General features: G+C 36.6%; 2 protein-coding genes across 4 annotated transcripts in view; one reads left to right on the top strand and one right to left on the bottom strand.

The window, feature by feature from the left end:
* LOC140146775 (UDP-glucuronosyltransferase 2B31-like) lies at window positions 1-16,354 on the top strand. 3 transcript variants are annotated; one of them, XM_072168652.1, is made up of 5 exons: window positions 1-528; window positions 994-1,060; window positions 13,424-13,643; window positions 14,860-15,079; window positions 16,066-16,354. In XM_072168652.1, the coding sequence occupies exons 1-5, from the start codon at window positions 218-220 to the stop codon at window positions 16,352-16,354; spliced, it is 1,107 nt and encodes a 368-aa protein (XP_072024753.1). In that variant the 5' UTR covers window positions 1-217. The 3 variants fall into 3 exon arrangements, with proteins under 3 accessions (XP_072024753.1, XP_072024751.1, XP_072024752.1); XM_072168650.1 differs by having other exon boundaries at window positions 1-1,060; XM_072168651.1 differs by lacking the exons at window positions 14,860-15,079; window positions 16,066-16,354 and adding an exon at window positions 14,712-14,779 and having other exon boundaries at window positions 1-1,060.
* The window catches only part of LOC140146776 (methyltransferase-like protein 27), a 20,958-nt gene continuing 17,185 nt past the window's right edge, over window positions 15,668-19,440 (bottom strand). The window contains exon 5 of the mRNA XM_072168653.1: window positions 15,668-19,159. Within this exon, the coding sequence (XP_072024754.1) occupies window positions 18,972-19,159 (188 nt within the window). The 3' untranslated portion in view covers window positions 15,668-18,971. The remainder of the gene's footprint in view (window positions 19,160-19,440) is intronic.

Genomic DNA, 19,440 nt, shown 5'->3' on the forward strand with positions numbered 1-19,440 from the left:
TCGATAGTGCGGACACTTTTCATTTGCAAACCACCAAAATTCGTGATCTTTTAGCGTTGGAAAAGAAACCACGTGAATAGAGTGCCCTCTCAAGAATAGGTTCTCTGTGCTCTCGAGCTAGTCTAAGCCCACTGTACAGACGTTCCAGACAAGATCACAACGGAAGATCGCCGTGTCGCGTGTGAATTATTCCGGTGAATTATTTTTTGTACGGACCATGGTCTCAAGAACCATACTTGTACTTTTTGCGGTGAACCTCTTCACCAACGCGTACTGCGGCAATATTCTTTTTGTGCCTCTCGCAGGACACGGTAGTCATTACCATGTAATGCTCAATACTGCCGAGGAATTATTACATCGTGGACATAACATTACAATGCTGGTAGCAGATCGTCATGAGAATCAAATCGTGTCATCTAAAAACCCAACAGAGGCAGCTATTCATTTCATCTATTTCCCATCTTTGTTCACGATGGACGAATATATTGGACTTATGACAAACTTGACCACAGCAGGATTACGAGGCAGGTATGTTGACTTAATGAAGGAGATATTTACCTATATAGAAAAGCACAATGAAGAGTGTAGCAAATCAGTTATATCCAATCCGGAGATTATATCAACATTACGCGATTCTAACTTTGATCTATCAATATCGGATCTGACGGGGTGTATAATATATCAATATCTCCATAAGAATATGGGCATTCCTTACGTCACTTTGTCTGCTGTTTTAACAGTACCTCACTTAACCCTATTTAAGAATCGCATGCCCATAAATCCGGCATTTATGCCAGAAGCATCTTCCGGTTTAGATCACGTGATGTCTTTTCCAGAACGAGTGAAAAACGTTGCAATGTCGTTACTTATCCTAGTTGTATTTAACGTACGGCCTCATCCATATGAGGAAGTGAGTCAGCTTGGACTTAAGATATTTTTTCAGGACGCAGAACTTGTTTTGATCAATACTAATTTTGTTCTGGATTTCCCAAGACCAGTTTTGCCCAACACTAAAGCAGTAGGAGGATTGACAGCGGGACCAGGACGCTCTCTGGCTGTGGTGAGTTGGAAACAAATCAGACATAGACCGTATGGTACTAATTTCGAGGAGAATAACAAACACCAATTTGACATGCATGCATTCTTTTGTCGAGAGTGGACATGGTCTTTCAATTTGTGGCGAGTGTCCTTGGCAGACTTGACTATGCTTCAGTGGTCATGAAAGGATTCAATAGATAACCTCTTCCCCACTAATCCCCAGCTATTGTCTGAAATTGCTCCTCGGAAAATATATAATAACAACTCAGTCCTCAAATGATAGTCATATAACGACCAAAAGATAAATGACTGACTATCATTGATGACTGAGTTCCGCAGTCTAGAAACAAATAGGGTTTTAATGACCTTAAAAAACGCCCTTTAACCCTAACACTCATTACACAAAATCCACGATGAAAACCACTGCGCATGCATGAAGGGGTCAAAGGTTCGAATCACTGGGATGCCAAGTGACTTCTTCGTTCATCTTCTCTCCTTTTTCGTATCTTCTTTAACTTCCGATATCAAAAAGCAGGGTTTGGTGTTAGGGTTAACATGCGCTTCACCCGGAATAATTATGTTCTTCACAGTGAGCAGCAGCTTAAGTGGCGTAGCTAGGAATTAAAAGACCGTTAATAAATACTTTGGTGGGGGTGGGGGGGGGGGTGGGGGGTGGGGTGGGGGGTGGTGGTTGGATTGTCATCAAATTTGTTGGATATGAGCGCCATTCCTGTAGGCCTACATGTTAAATGTCCTCAGCTTTGTCCCTCTCCTCCCCGTCAGCCCCAAAACAATGACATATTATGAGGCAAGGAGGTACTATTCTGTTACAAAAGTAGTAGGTGTAGCATGAGTAGCACATACTAGCACGTCAGTTGCAGTATTATGCTACCTGAAATAAATTTGCATTATAGCGCATTGCACACGAAGCAGTTATTCTGTGATATATATCTATACTACTAGATATTAAAATTATTATATAGTAAAAATAGTTGCATGAAAAATGCAGTAAAAAATGATACACTACTTAATGGACATTGGTGTGCATAAATGCCCTGGGAAAGACTAAGCCTGAAGTGTTTTAATTGCAGTAAAAAGTAACATTTATAATAAAACCAGGTATCCCCGGTTTTATTCTGAGCTCACCGATCGAGTGCTGAATAAATACGTCCGGCCTGCGTATGTATATTGAATCATTGAATAAGTGACGTACCGTATAAACTGTATGCATATCGCTGTTCGTCTTACGTCTTGTTCGCACATCACATGAGTAGACTATGCCATAGTCGAATTTTGATAAAAACATATTATCACTATTATTTAATCATAATGAATGCATTCCGTTGAACTCAAAATTATATTGAACAATGTTTATTAAACATTTTAAAATTAAAGTGTTTAATCTATCAATTGCACACAAATTAATACAAATCAGCGTTTTATACTTAAATGTTTTATATAGTAAGAGTATGCAAAATGGGCAAGTGGGCTACGGCCAGAAGTCTAATCACATGAGCTGCGTGTAGCGCTGCCAATAATCATGATAAATAATACGATTGGCGAGATTATGTTGTAGGCGCTGTACGTCGACTTGACGCATAAACTGTGCGTACATCGCTATTCGTCTTATACGTCTTGCGTATAAGTGAAGCTCCCGATAGGCCCTATAATCATGATAATTATAATCGGCGAGCTAAATACACGCATTTTAGGCGATGGAATGAAATGTCAATTTTCTTCGTTTGCCTCATTTCTTTGGCTCGAAATTAAAAGGGGACAATGCGATCAGTAGTTATCAGTGAAAATTAACATTTAAATATGAATGGCTACGAATCCAGACCATTAAGGTTTGCAAATTGGGATCCTAAATTTGCATGTAGTCCGATCGTGAGGGGGTTTTGACTTTGCTAAAATGCTCCCGTCTACACAATTATCAATAATTCTCTCAAATCCTCTTTATGGAATTGTATTTATATACAGAACTCTTTCATCGAAGTAATCATACAAAACATTATCTGATTATGTTGAATCAAAATAAATTATGCCAATTTTATTAAGGATACATCAACACGCAACTAAATTATTATCTTATATTAATAAACTAGTTGCAACACATAAAATAACTAGAATCAGTTAAATTGTTTAAATTAAGGGTGTACGAGGTATTGTTGGTGGAAGCAGCCAAAAACCGATTTTCATTATCTGAATCAATATATTATTGCAAAATAACACTTTGGTGTTCTGCAAAAGTCCATTCTACAAATCATATACTTTGAAAACTTGCTTAATTTATTGTTAACGAGTTCTGTACGTTTTACAACAATGTTGTTGTTTCACCCCTCTTTTCAACATAACTCAAGAATTACAGGACCTACAAAAGTAATCTGTGCTATATGAATTCTTCTACACTCTCGCTATGAATTGAGCATTGCAATTGTTGCTAAAGCTCACTACCATTCGCAAGATGCTGTGAACTACATATTTTTTGCTGCTTCGACCAATGATACACGATATACCCGGTATTTTTGCATGATAGTGTTATTTCCCAGGTATTTCCTTCTAATATTAAGTGCCTCATAATGTTCTAGTAAGATTATACATGGAACGACAAAATCCTTCTTTATATTTGTTTTGTCTATTCAGATGACCTGGTCAGTGTTTGATAAAGTTCTAAAGATTACCTAACCCCATTATCACATATCAATAGTACTTTCTGAAAGGAGCTTAAGTACACACAAATAATGCTGGATGTATACTGTAAGGAGAAGGTCATTGATTTTAGTCCAAATTACAGAAAAAACTGGTTGTCATAATGCTTGGGTGCTATACAATGGCAAATCTGGCAACACACTGTTCTTTATATTGCATAATGTTGAGCATTTGTGCATATAGGCCTAAACTATTTTTGTCACTTCATTATATTTTCACTTATTCCTCCAATCCCCGCTAATACTCTTTAAATTACACTACAAAACCATGCAAGCTGTTAATGTTATACAGAAAATACCCCAAATGTATTTGAGACTTACACATGATCATGTAAAAACGAGGTCTAAGTATTAACGAGGTCTAAGAATTACTGGTACTCAATTTCCATTGAACTATTAACTTGTGACAAGGCACTGAACATAATGCTTGTTCACTTTCATTAGGAGCAGGCCATACAAACACTGTTCGAGAATTAATCATGGAGCTGCTCTCACTCAATGTATCAATGTCAAAGGTTAACCAGGTTATTAGATCTACACTGAAGAAGATGGCCAATATTGAGGTGGGGCACCTTCCTGCAATGGGAACAACCTCGAAACTGATTACGGAGGCAAGAGTGCTTGCTGATATCGAAGTAGGCCTTGCAATGAAAAATGCCACTCCAGAATCTGCACTAGGTAATGTGATACATGGTGATGGCACCACTAAATATCACAAAAAATATCAAAACTTTCAAATAACAATGTCAGACAGTACTAGTAGGTCTACTGGACTGATGAAAATGGGTCATGGGGACACGGCAGCAGTGGTGGCTTCCTTTGAGTCCAGAATGATGGAGATTGCCGGGGCGTTGGAGACAATCGGCAAGACAAGAGAAGACAAGGAGCAAATTTATAATGAGCTTATTGCATCGGTTTCAGCCACCATGACAGACCAAGGGCCTACAATGCCCCAGTTTAGTGAGGAAATTGCATCAATTAGGGAGAAATTACTCCCTGCAGTAGTAGAAAACTGGGAGGATATGCCACCAAATGTCAGAGATACCATGACAGAGTTCGGGCAGTTTTACTGCAAAATGCATCCCATAATCAATTTCGCTGAAGAGGTCAACAAGACACTGAAGTCATATGAGGACATTGCAACCAGTGGGAAAAACGCACACACGATAATAACACATGAAGCCGACGTAACAAGGCTTGTACGCACAGCCAGCAAAGCATTTCACCATCGCGGTTCTGACAAATCGGGGGTCGAAGATGAGTTCACCGAGTTTGTTGAAAGGGAGTATGGTGTCACCAACGGTCTAGTACATTACGTTGGAAATAGGGCCAACATTCTTTTTGAAGGAGCTGCCTCAGCATTATTTCATCACAAGCACATCACCACCTTCGTAAATAGTATACCGACCCCAAATTGCCTTCTAACATGTCTAAAGGCTGTTTGTGAAGATGCAGAAGAAAAAGTTAATCATGCCTAGCTTAAGGCTCTTGGCATTACCCACTTCATCATTACCAAGCCCCTCTGGGATGCTATCAAGTCGGAAAATGTACTGTCACTGAATGCCACCCTCCACACTGTCCAACAGAAGCTGGAGATTTGGAAGGACAATCCACAAGGGCTGTTGGATGGTGATGATATAGCGCTACCTGATATACGCATCGATAGAGATGAAGTATTTGATTGTGTCATGGCACCACTAGAGGATGCAGAAGTCTATGGCATGTGCCTGCAAGCTCTCCAGCTCATCTGCTGTGCACTCCTCTTGATTTTGGAGAGACAGTGCCAAGACAATCTCCCAGGTGGGAAATATTGGGACCCATCAGAGGCGATGCAGGAGAGATTTGCTAATGTACCCACAACAAATGTTATTGGGGAACGGGATTTTGCTCTCCTGGACATGATGGTCCGTCAACGTCCTAATGCCCGGACCATCACTCTTGAAGCTCTCATCATGTGGATGAATAATGGGACGGTCCAATGGTTGGATGGTTTGGATGAGAAAACTAAAGATGATTACATGGATGCAGCAAGAAGGCATGCTGATACGGCCATCAAGCACTACCAGGAGCGTATAAAGCAAATTAAGAAAGAGAGATGGGAAAAACTTAAACAAAAGCAGCAGAACAGAGAAGAGAAAGAAAAGAAACCGGTACAGGACAGGTTAACTCTAACCCAGGAAATTGTAAAGCAAGGTGGAGTTTGGGGAGCAGAAGACATAGAGGAGAAATTCCAGAGACTGACATTACAACCCTCAAATGAGCCAGTAAGACGGGAGCTGCACAAACAATTAAGCTTTCACCAAAAGATCTTGAAGTCGAAAGCACCACAGAAAGATCACTTTCAGCTGACAGCCACCGTTAATGGAAAGCAAAGGAAATTTACAAAAGAAGAAATGAGAGACCATTTGATGACCATTGTGGAACTCAACAACTTACAAAGCACATGTGCCGATCCTAATCAGATAGTACCAGTTGCAGAGGCAGAACCATCTGTCAATTACACGGATGAAGAGGAACTTGCCGATAGGTTTGAAATGAAGAAGATAGCAATTTGGAAGAAATTGGAAGATGACAAAAAGAAACGAGCAGTGAAGAGCTCCAAAGAGCAGTTGACAACCCTAATAGCAACCCCTCACAAGCTGGTTGGTGCAGAAGTTCAACATAAGTGTTTCAACCCTGCAGGCATTCCCCAGTGGTACAACGGGACAGTTACTGATATAGATGAGTCAACTGTTGATGGTTTGGAAACAGAGTTCACCATCCATTATGATGAGGCAGCATTAGAAAAAGATGAACCTGTAACAGAGAGTTTTCAACTCCTGAAAGATTTAAGAGGTAACGATCTCATCATAGTAAAGATATAGACCAGCGTGATCCATCTCGCAACTGGTGTGCTGACTGTCAGAGTTAAAGAATGAGTTTGTACTGGAAAGTGCTTTGTAGATATCAAGAAGGAAGTTCCTTGGTAAAAAGTTATATTATTGTGAATTAAAGGTGAATGGAGAAAGCATTACAACACTGAAAAGTTCACATTTTTGGAAACATTTTTTTTCTCATCATAATTAGGTGAAAAATAAGTGTTTAAATTGACCATTTTGACATTTTCATATTAAACAGCCGTTTTCTTATTAAGATTAGTAATTAACATGCAGAATTTTGGTAATAAGTTGAAACTTAAAACAAATTTAAAATTGATGTTTTCTAACAATGCATATGTGCCAATTATTACACATAATGTATGTTTCGATTTTAGGTCAATTGGCCATAATTCATTAAGGGGGTACTACACCCATGTGGTAAATGTATGACTATTTTTGCATTTTTCTCACAAAATAATTACACACTGGTAACAAAAGTTGTGTATATTATTGGGGCAAGGAATCCAATTACTACACTGAAATTTCAGTGACTCAAGACAAGCGGTTCAGTTTATATGATAGAAAACGAGGTACATCCTAGCGGTACCTTATTTCTGATCATAAATAACAAATCTCTTGTCTTGGGTCACTGAAATTCCAGTGTAGTAATTGGATTCCTTGCCCCTATAATATACATAACTTTTGTTACCACTGTGTTATTAGTTTTTGAGAAAAATGCAAAATTAGACACAAATTTATCGAGGGGTGTAGTACCGCCTTAAGGTTCGATGTGCAACATTTGAAAACGGTTGTTTTCTGGTTAAAGTTGTTAATTGATATATGCTAATTAAGTGAAAATAAGATTGTATATTGTTTTAATTTAATGTTTTGTCTAACAACTTATGTGCTAATATTATGTGTTAAATTTTATGTCGATTGGACAAAGCATTCAGGTTCTGGGACATCCAAAGTTTGAAAATGACCATTTTCTCGTTAAAATTAGTAATTAATATGCTAATTAGATGAAAAAATTAAGATTGCATGGTTTTTTGATTTCATGTTTTCTAAAGGCTTCAGTACCAATTATTATATGTCAACTTTTGGGTCAATCGAACAAAGCATTTAAAGGTTCTGGGACATTCAAAGTTTGAAACGGTCATTTTCTCGTTAAAATTTTTAATTAATATGCTAATTAGGTATAAATTAAACGTCAAAGAATTTTCAATTTCATGTTTTCCAAAACCTTATGTACCAGTTATTATAGGTGTCAAATTTTAAGTCAATCGGAAAAAAACCATTAAGGTTCTGGGACGTTTGAAGTTTGAAAATGGCCGTTTTCTCGTTAAAATTCTTAATTAATATGCTAATTAGGTGAAAATTACAGATTGCAGGGTTTTTAATTTGATATTTTCTGTAAGCTTTAGTACCAAATATTATATGTGTTAACTTTTGGGTCAATCATACAAAACATAACGGTTCTGGGCCAATCAAAGTTTGAAAACGGCCATTTTCTCGTTAAAATTCTTAATTAATATGCTAATTAGGTATAAATTAAAGATCAAAGAGTTTCTAATTTCATGTTTTCCAAAACCTTATGTTCTAATTATTATATGTGTCAAATTTTAAGTCAATCGGACAAAGCATTAAGGTTCTGGGACGTTTTTAAGGTTGAAAACAGTTGTTTTCTCGTTAAAATTTTAATTAATTATGCTAATTAGTTGAAAAGTAAAGGTCCGACAATATTTAAATTTGTATTTATTGAAAGTGTGTGTGCTTATTAAAATGTGTGCCAAGTTTCGTGCTAATAGCTCAAAGGGTTTTGATTTTATAACCAAAAATGTACATATTTTATCTGAATTTATGGTGCCGTTACACAAATAAAGAAAATGATAAGAAATGTACTCCAATATAGTCTCCAAATAGTGTTGTTTTCGTGTTATGAAAATGGACGGTTCTCTGGAACGGATTGTCCGATTTTCAAAATTCAAACGGTTTTGAGAAGCTGGTGACTTGCGTGTTTCAGCTACAGTGAGAAAAGGATAAATAGACACACTTTTATTTTTCACATGAACTGCCTAATAATATGCACACTTAATACTTAGAAAAAACCCGAGAAGTATCCCTGTGTCACACAGGGAACTTTAACAGAGGTGAATACAATGGGTTGTCAATAGCTGGAGGCTTCTATTGTGGATGTGCGTTTAAGGGGTACTACACCCATTGCATTTTTTTTGCATTTTGTGAAGAAATGAGAAAAAGAAATTGGACAAAGTGGTATGCAAAATGAAGGGGCAAATCTTCTCGTTCAATTGGTGGCATAGTATCAATGACGCGTACATACTTCTAATGGTATAAACCAAAAAGTGGTACATCACTGATGTTTTAAATTCACTTCATTTTGGAAAGCTTACTATCAACGGATTTCGTTAAAATTTTGGATATGTGTTGCTAACACATTAGGGAAATAATGTTGATATGTAAAATGGGAATAATTGGTCCCTGATTTCTTTTATGATTTCATGAACTTGGTGCTCCACAACTATCAAAAACGAACCGGTTAAAATGCTTCTATTTTCAATGTTGAGCTATATTTTGTATTTTGAACTTGCGACACTATTTCACTGAAACTTAATTAAGCCATAGGTAACAGGTTACCACAACCACACTACAGCAATGTTGAAAAAGATTGTATTTTTTGTCTCCTATACCACTTGCACCATATTATGTAGTTTTCCGTAAGCTTCATTTGTGTGATTTAGGTAACTTTTTTATATATTTATTTGCCCAATCCATCTCAACTAGGCAATCTAAATTGTACTCATCATTTACATCCCAAGGTATTTTAGTATATCCACCTCACACATTTCCATTATATATCCAGTAACAGACAAAATATCAAAATTGATGCCTCATTATGACATGTATGATATCACAGACTATCACGTGTATTCAAAATTGATGCCTGAATTTGACCTGAACCAATTGACCTATAACCTGACCTTTGATGACCTTATAGCCTTTTTTAATCTCTTTCCCTAACAACACATTATAGAAGATACATACATGGTGTAGTATTAAATTGTCTGTGCGGAAGAGATTAGGCGTATTTAATTTATTCAGTGTTATAATCAGTGAGTACATTTCTATAGATAGTATAACAAAGGATTTAATGTATTCTATTCATGTATTCTACTTGGACATGTTCAATAGAATAAATTATGGTTTGTTATGAAACACACATCTCAGTTACTAGGATACAGTAAACAAAAATATATAGGGCTAAAATGACTTACTAAAATGGTTTAAAAACACTGTGTATGTAGATATATTGTATAAGTTCATGACATGAGGTGATGAACATATTTATGTACTTTATAAATTTGCAACAAAAAAAAAGAAGAGGGGTACTGATGAAAATCAGGGTATTATTCCCCTATACACTTCTAGTGCCCGTTTCTATTCATCGTTATGTATTCTTCTCCCGTGCATTATTTTTGCGAACTACCCTTCATAGCCCAAATTATATAAACCTGCACGCTAAACAATGCATTATCTAAAACCCGCACGCTAAACAATAGATTCTAGATAATACATGCACGCTCAAATACTAGAAATACTACTTTCACATAACTATATATAGTAGAGTTAGGTGGCGCTTTCGACACAGAGGTCACATAACTATATAATTGTATGTTCGGTATTTATACCACCAAAAAAGTACGAATATACATTCTGTGGTGTTAAAATGGTATAGTTACAAACGGTGTTCTATTTTGCAAATATCATTGTCATAAATTATGATAAATAACCTCAAATAAATCAAACATCAAATGAGAATAATCGAGCTTCTATTAATTAAAAAGGGCCAAAAACAGGTTGATCATAATTATACAAGATGACCCCATTGCAAAAAGTTTAGCATTTTATAAATGAAATACATGTAGGCCTATATCTAAAATAACATGGCCGGGCCCGGGAACCACACACTAGCGCATAATATCATGATCATGCTTTATAATACTGAACAAATTGTAAAATCCCAATGTCGTGTGTTTTAATATAAGTAGATTTTTAAAGTTCAAATTATAGAGCTATAAAGTCCAGTTGATATGTTTTTTTCTCATCTCAATTCACCGTAGTACTAGTCGGACATCTAAATTGATCGTTTCCAGGTGAACTGGTTCAGTGCTCTCTGTGTTCGAAACCACGATATTAAATGATCACAACATAAAGTCAATTGGTTACAAACCATGCGTGAATAAGTTACTAAAGTATGACGTATGGCGCAATCGATACCATTGATAGTTAACTTATACAGGGATTGATTTTCTTTACCAGTTAAATTTTACCTAGCTGGTCAATGACCTGACGGTGTTTTTAAAATGTCAGATATTTTCCCTAATATTCAAACTAATATAATGAATGCAGCAATTAATATTGCTTATTGTTTTAATACACTCAAAGTGTATGACGGATAATGTACACGTGCAAATGCATTTGTCAAGATAATTGCACTTGCCATGGAGTTATTGCATTTAGCCCTCGAGCCTATCGGCTCTCGAGCTAAATGCAATAACTCCACGGCGCGTGCGATTATCTTGACTAATGCATTGCACTCAGTTCATTATCCTTATCTTAACTGTTTAATGTTAGTTTTGTTGAGATAACTCTATTCAGCCCTATAAGTACATTATTTGCCACTCAAGCATTAAAATACAATAGTGATACAAATTACATGATGAGGTTGAATATAAGTTTACTCTATTATATTAGCTGGCTGTTAATATCATAATAGCTTGCTATGCAATTTAGTTCTTCCCAGACCATTGCGGATTCTGGTTTCTAAATGATGGTTTATTTGAGCAGAGAAGATGATTTGAGATTCCCTTCTGATCATGAGCTGCATAAACATGTTTGTAAAATATGACTTTTTTTTTATCCTTTTGTGTGGTGCAGAGAATAGATAGATTGATTGGGTGTTTTTTGCTGGAAGGAAATTGTCATATTACAAACATACATCAGTAGCTCGATAAATAATTATTGAACTGTTGAATAGCAAGTATTATCATGATCAACTAGAATGTTCTGTTTTAGATAAGTAGATAAGTTTCACATTCATGTTATTAACAAAAGATCCACTCAGTAGTCAAGCAATAAGCCCAGGGTGGGGTGTACCAATTAGAAATGGGCGACGGTATTGTGCGACCACATTTACCAGAGAAGATGCATTTACCCTCATTTTCACTCTCCTTTTTGTGTTTCAGTCATCCAATGGCCCGATTGGAAATAGGTTTCAACAAATTTTAGATAAGCTCTTGCCATATAAACCCCTTTTTCTATATAAATAGAATTTTGCCCTGTCAGTCTCTTTTTCTAAAATTATACTCAATTTAGGCCCAGACTCAGTTTATTGATATTTTTGTATTTTTAAACACGGTCCAAAACTCCACAAGTCTCACTGTAAGTAGGAGTAAATTGGGAGTATTAAGCACCCAAAATTAGATGTATTATCTGAGGAATTGTCCTTAAGTTTAAGCAGTCATGCATAGTGAAGCACCAGTAAAACAGAATAGTGTTGCCACTTAATACACACAAGGAGCATTGTTCCACCCAGAAAGTATTAAGAGTAGCCCAAGGTCTTTCTATTGTAATTGATTCAAAAGTTAGAAATCTCCTTTTGTGGCAAGATAATAGTATCAAAACATTGGCTGGCTATTTTGAAAAGAGGTTTTTCTAGTCAAATAAGAGATTTGCATTTTATCCTACCATGACTAGTTTATGCATTCTAATACACAGATACATTTTGTGCTCTATATTATGTTATTTTAAGGAAGTGAAGATAAATTTATAACCAAAGAAATATTATTTAAAAAAAAATAATGCACATGGAGAAACAAAATGTAAACCTGTCCTTCGATCCTAATTTAAAGATGCATAAATAATGTATACAAACGGCCTAATTATTCTTAAACATTACATTTAGTTATTAGATTTGTTTAACAGGAAAGTAGGCCAAGTGATTATGATAAATAATTATGATAACGAAATATTAACAAAAGAAAGTTATCTATTAATTAAAACATTGACTTAATTGGCAACAAATCATGATTAGTATGTTTAAGCTAAAGTCAGATGCTAATGCTGTATATATTGATTGTTGTATACCGTATATATATTATTATTAACACATAAACACTACTAAGTAAACAGATACTTGTTAGTTTTAGATAAGTTAATAAATCACTCTACTGAATGGCATCACTGATTACATTTCGTCCTTGCATTGCAGATTCATCTTTTGCATGCCACCCCAACATTTTAAACCTGGTACATACAGGGTGACTGATTAACCATTGAGAATGTTGATAACAACAAACAGATGAATGTAAAATGCAATGCCAGAAATCACATTTATATACAGTGTATAGATCTGTAGATTTTATGAAATACCTTACCCACACAAACTACAGTTATATTATGGCTTTCAGCATGTTCGGTAGTATGATTACCTAAAACAGACCTATGTATGGAAGCTTATGGAACGTCATTTCACCAGAGAATTTCGACGACCGGCAAATTTGAATATCGCGTGTTGAGACACGACTGTTAAGTTTTATTCGTTTTCAGGTCATTATGAGTTTGTTTAAAATAAAACCATGTGATTCGTGCGCCCCCCCCCCCTGGCGCCGCCACTGACGTCATTTGGTGAATTGAACCAAAATAAGTTCCTAAAACAGATTTTTAAAGCAATGTAAATATTATTATTATTATTATTATTTTTATTTTTATTATTATTATTATTGTTATTATTTAAAACAGGAATGGATAGAGTTTCTTGAAAGCGCCGGTGAAGATGGCGTAGTATTGTTCTCAATGGGCTCTTACGCAAATGGTATTGATGAAGATGTGGCAAGTCTCTTTGCTGGAGCTTTTGCTCAATTACCTCAAAAGGTTATCTGGAAGTTGAACGGCAAACCATCGGCCACTTTGACTCCTAATGTCAAGGTTGTAGACTGGATACCACAGAATGATCTGCTAGGTAAGCTTAATATGAGCCGTTAAAATAAGCCAGCTATGAGGCTGTTCTAGGCTATTATACTATAACCTACCGTTTTCTTGAAATCTTTAATATCATTCTATTCATTCAGTATGACATTCCTAATAACCTGATGATACCTTTACAACCCGTTAATTCCAAAGTAGGAAGTAAGAAGATAAAGTAGAAAAAAAATATATAATAAAGCGAGTTAGAATATATCAAGTGTATTGTCAAATGAAGGAAAGCTATTTTTATTTCCAGTGAGCGGAATGATTTCGCCACAAGACTGTTTACATCAAATGGGAGTCACATAGGGTGGTATACAATTGAAGACGGAATTAAAAAGACTAGTTTTAATACGTAGGACCCGGGGGGGGCACTCACATGTTAAGGTGGTACGGGTATGTGCGGCGCTCAAGGGTCCCTTTTTCAGGCTCTCCGGCAGTTCTTTAAGCCCCACATTTGGATATGCTCCAGTTCTTTGAGCCTCAAAATCTGACAATTGTAGCTCTTTAAGCTCAAATTTGGAAATAATTTAGAAATTTTTAGCTCAACAGCCTATAATTTGGCCCTAATTTCAGTTCTTCAAGCCCCTATTTTGCCCGAAAATCAGTTCTTAGTTCCCAAAGTTCGGCGCTCCGCGCCGCACACCCCTACCAAAATTTAAGTTGAGTGCCCCCCCGGGCGTATGACGTCGGGCGTATGACGTCGGGCGTATGACGTCCTGTCAACCAGACCAAAAATGCTGTACTGCGCAGGTCAGCAACCAATCACGTTGTGATTTTGCCCTGGCGTCAGACGCAAACCAGTCTTTTTGTTTCGGTCAATTATTATTATAATACGGTATTAGCTAAGATGATCATGTCTGCACTGGAGAAATGAAACCCAAACGATTTATGCATGACTTACATATCCCGTCATCCTTTTGCATATTACTGTGGTGTAAACGGTGTATGATAAGCTGTATATCACGGAGTACTTATTATGGTAGCTGTGCCATTGTATGGAGACCAGTACGTGAATCAGTCGTGTTTCTTAAATCATATTGCCCTTCGTCTCTGTTCACAGGTCATCCCCAGATCAAAGCCTTTGTATACCACTGTGGTTTGAATGGCATATGAGAAGCTGTATATCACTCTACAGTACCTATGTCATTGTTTGATGATCAGTACGCTAATCATTCTTAAATAATATTGTCCTTCGTCTCTGTTCACAGGTCATCCCCAGATCAAAGCCTTTGTATATCACTGTGGATTGAATGGCATATGGGAAGCTGTATATCACGGAGTACCTATGGTAGCTGTGCCATTATTTGGGGACCAATTTGACAATGCACAGAGATTGGTGTCACGCGGTATGGCGGTGAAAGTCGACATATCTACGTTGACAAGTGACGAATTGGCTCAAGCTATACGCACAGTCATTAGTGATCCAATGTAAGGTTTTAATTATTAATTTTGTATTAAAGAGATAAATAAATGGCCCACATCTGTAAGTACCATCATTCTAAGTACACCAATTTGAACAAGAAGCCCTCACGATACGAAAGAATCCGATATTTTTTGCTACACAATACCAACAAGACAACCAACGATTCAGTCAAGTTAGCTCAATCGACTATGTGCGAGACGTTGTGGGTTCGAACCCGGGGGCCATGTACGCTCTCGTGGTTGTGGGTGCGAACCCTAGGGGACATGTACGCTCTCGTGGAAAAAGAGTTAGCTTGAAATTTCCCTGGATAAGGAACTTACTGCTAATTGTCTCGTTGTAACCCGTACGAAACTCGGGGAGCTGATCCTGGTTGCGAAGTTATTTGTGGAATGTCTTGGGTGTGCGCTCTTGAAGCAGCAAAGTCCCTGAATTGTTGTTAAATGGTTTATGGACAGCGACAACCTTTAAAGTGTGCTGAGGATTGTGCGTAGCACACTATAAATCACTGCGTTTTTAACAAATATATTTACATCCATTTGCTTATCAAATATCATATCTAATTCATAAACATTACATCAGGTGCAAGTGCTGAATCAATTGCGTTCTTTTATTCCAACTTTTGATGCCATATTATTTTCTTCTCTATCAGATTGCCTTTAATATGTTTGCCACTACCGTAAAACCTCGTCTACAAGCATATAGAGCGCTTTTGATGAAAGTTACATTAATCCAGGCGCCATTATGGATTTTGAGCAAACAAATTACAGATCCAAGCATATACAAACTTGTATTATTGTAAAACCAATCTATTGAATTGGCATATTCACGCTTGTTTCATATTAATTGAACTTTCATCAAAAACGCTATGCTTGTAGACGAGATTTTACGGTATTTTAGTATTTGCATTAATAAGCAATCAGTAAGCAGTTATCATTTATAATCATCTTGTATAAGGTAAAGTACTTTCCTATTTTGTCCTTCTTCTTTTCAGTTACAAGAACAATGCCACTCGTATATCCGCCATATTCCGTGATTCACCCCGCACACCGAAAGAACAAGCCGCTGATTGGATAGAATATGTTATACGTCATTGTGACGCCAAACATCTACGATCTGCTGCTTTAGATTTGAACATATTCCAGTACTTACTACTAGACGTCATCGCAGTCTTGCTGTTAGCTTTCGTTACATTTATGATTATCTTATATTGCAGCTGTAGGCTATGTTTTAGAGGTTGTAGAAGACTATGTGGCGGGTTAAATAAAGTAAAAACTGAGTAGATTGGTGTAAGTCCCGAGTTAATGCTGCATATTTAAATCTTTACTCTTTTATAAATTCGCATTAGGTTACAAGTGTCTTTCATCATTGTACGACAGGCGTACAGACGGATCCAACGAGCCAAGTCATGGTCGGGATTTGGTCGGCCATACTGGGTCCCCGCAGCACCTAACTGGTATTGTGACTTCCCAATTGGGTGGATTAAAGCCGCTTAAAATTCGATGTTAGATTCTTTTGTGTTGTAAACTGTCATCATTCTTTTGTCTACGTGCAACACGGGTGATAGAATGCAGTTTAAAATACCCTCTAAGGCCGCACCATTTCACATTTTAGGTGAGATGGAGCCGACGGGGACCCAGCTATGGCTGCCATTGAGGTGTAGGAATACGTGAAATTGGATTCGTCTATACCAGACCGGTGTACGATTTAATTACGAGAGGCCATTGTGTAACTCTGCAGTTCAAAAGCAGAAACTTTAACGTCTAGGATTGGGCAATTCTAGAAAATAGATGCACACCCCCTATCGAGGAGTTCGGATTTCCAGACTTTTTATCCAGTCGTGATTGTTGGCAATCCAGACTTTTAAAGTGTCCAAATGCGAATGATTCCAGCAGAAAAGTAGTCCAAAGTCAGAAATCCTGAATTGGAGAGCTCATTTGAGACATTTCCGTGATTTTCATTATTTGGATCATTTGGATTTCCAAGCCTTTTCAAGCAACTGTAATTCCAGTCGTTTTCAGAAAGCAGATTTGGAAATCCAGACATTACTTTGATTAAAAAAAGGGGTGCATTTACTTTATGGAATAGCCCCGGGGATTAGCCCATTATAGAGGATTGTGTATTCCAAACCAATCTGCCATTAACCCTATTCTATTACCCCACAAAAGTGGTATATTTGAATGGTAAGGAGGTATCATATTAACTACTGCGTTGCAATGTTATCGGTTGGGTAAAAACCAATAAGTGGCATACCATTGGCAAGCTTGGACTTTAAGCTTTTAGAAAAACAAGTTTGATAATTAATTATGTAAATATTATGCAAATTAGCTCATGAATAATTAATGAGCCCATAGCCAAATATGATGAAAAAATATTTTGATTTAAATTTTTGAAGTGTATGTGTACATTAATGTGGCATTTTCATGCAGTTTTAAATACACTGTCGTGTTTGTACATATAATAAAAAGAAATCCGAGTTAATTTGGACTATATTTTAAAAGTTTATGGACATTTTTGGGCGATTTTTAGGGCAAAATGTGGCCTAAGAATGGGTAAAATATGCAAATTTCCAACATTTTAAACCATTTTATGATGTGTTAATGGTAGTTATATTAGGAAAAAAGGTTTTTTTATTGATAGGGAAGTGATAAATTATCAAAACTGTTCAAATGATAAGACCTTATTTGTGTAAATATTTTTTACATGCATATTAAGCCATTTCGTGCCATGTGGCACGAAATTGATGGGGGGTAATAGAATAGGGTTAAAGCCTCTAGCAATCTGACTGCGAGCTACATGTACATGTACGACTCTTTTGTACACAGGACCAAAAGTCCTGAAAGTCAATAAGCTAGCAAGTTTTCCACTGACGGAAATCGAACCTGGGACCTCATGAAGTAGAAGCAATAACTCTAACCACTGAACCACGCTCGCTCCCTTAGAGGTCATTGTTCCGAAAATTACAGCTGATTTTTGTCCGAGAGGTTTTTACTCTGAAGAGGTTTTCTCATAAATTATCATTCAGAAGGATTTTTGCCTAAGGATGTATCATTTTTGGACTAATACCGCTTGGGAATAATTATATTCCGATAATGACCCTTATAATAATTTTCGGACTGATGCCCCGTCGGTATAAAACTCTTTTAGAGTAACAAACATTCGGATAAATATATAATCTTTTAGAACAATAAACAATCGGAATCAAATTACTCTTCGCAGGAAAACCCTTTCGGGGTTATGACCTTCAATAATAGCAAAGCGTGTTCGGATTAACAAACAACGCTTCAGAATAAACCATTCGGAACAAAATCACTTCGCAGAATCACGCTCTTCCCGGTCGCGTATTTTCTTTTTGCAACCATAATGGGCCGAAATACACTAACCCTAACTCATAATGATGTAGTATAATTTAGCTAACAAAGTCAAAATCCTATTAATAAATGGGACAATAAACCTAATGCTTGTATACTTTGTTCATTTGTATTGATTCATCGATATACATTCGGTCGTTTCAAGTTATATGTTTCAGGATTGGTTTTGGTCACACGGTTTCCTATTATCCTGCATAAACGCTTGGCTGAAGTCAAGTTATCTATAAATTTGTACCCTTTGTTAGAAACTTAAAACTTGTACAAAACAGTTTCCGTTTTCATTTCAGTTTGTTACATAATCGAGCGAACGCAGAATATCAGTGGCTCAGTAATTTTAGGGTTAACATTGGTAGCAACCTAATTACCCAAAACAAAAACAAACCTTGCTGTTTTTATATGCATACAGCAAAAAAAAAAAACCCGCAACATCTTGATCGAGTTAATTTCTTCGCTTTTTTGCATTGCAATCGCCTTTTGCACAGAATTTGTTTTTCAGTCTCAGATGTTTCTCATTTCTTTCTGTTCACCATCATACTACTTTATACACATACTGATGTCCTGCTTCGTTGAATATCCAATCTGGAATAAGCTCGTAGGCTTCTTTTACCCATAATCCTTTGCGGACCAGTTCATCCAAGTCGGCTTCAAAGTTTCCGTCTTTGAATTGGTCAAAAGTATCCCTGGTTTTACAACTCACACTGAATATAATAGGGCCACCTGTAAATGATAAATTTCAGATCAAATCTAGTGAATAGTCTATTATACTGCCGCCCTCTAACCAAAAAAAAAAAAAACAACAACAACCAAAAACAACCAAAACAAAACAAACAAATAATTAAAAGAAACAGATGATAAAAAGTCTTCAAAAGTCTCTTAAAAGATGTTACTGAATGTGCCACCCGGGTGTTGTTAATTGGGGATAGCTCCACACTGCATGTCCAGATGCATGGAATGACGTGTTTCCAATCAGTGCGAATTTTGGGCGATGACAGTACTGT

This window comes from Amphiura filiformis, chromosome 2 (assembly GCF_039555335.1).
Source record: "Amphiura filiformis chromosome 2, Afil_fr2py, whole genome shotgun sequence".
In the NCBI taxonomy this organism is placed as follows: Eukaryota; Metazoa; Echinodermata; class Ophiuroidea; order Amphilepidida; family Amphiuridae; genus Amphiura; species Amphiura filiformis.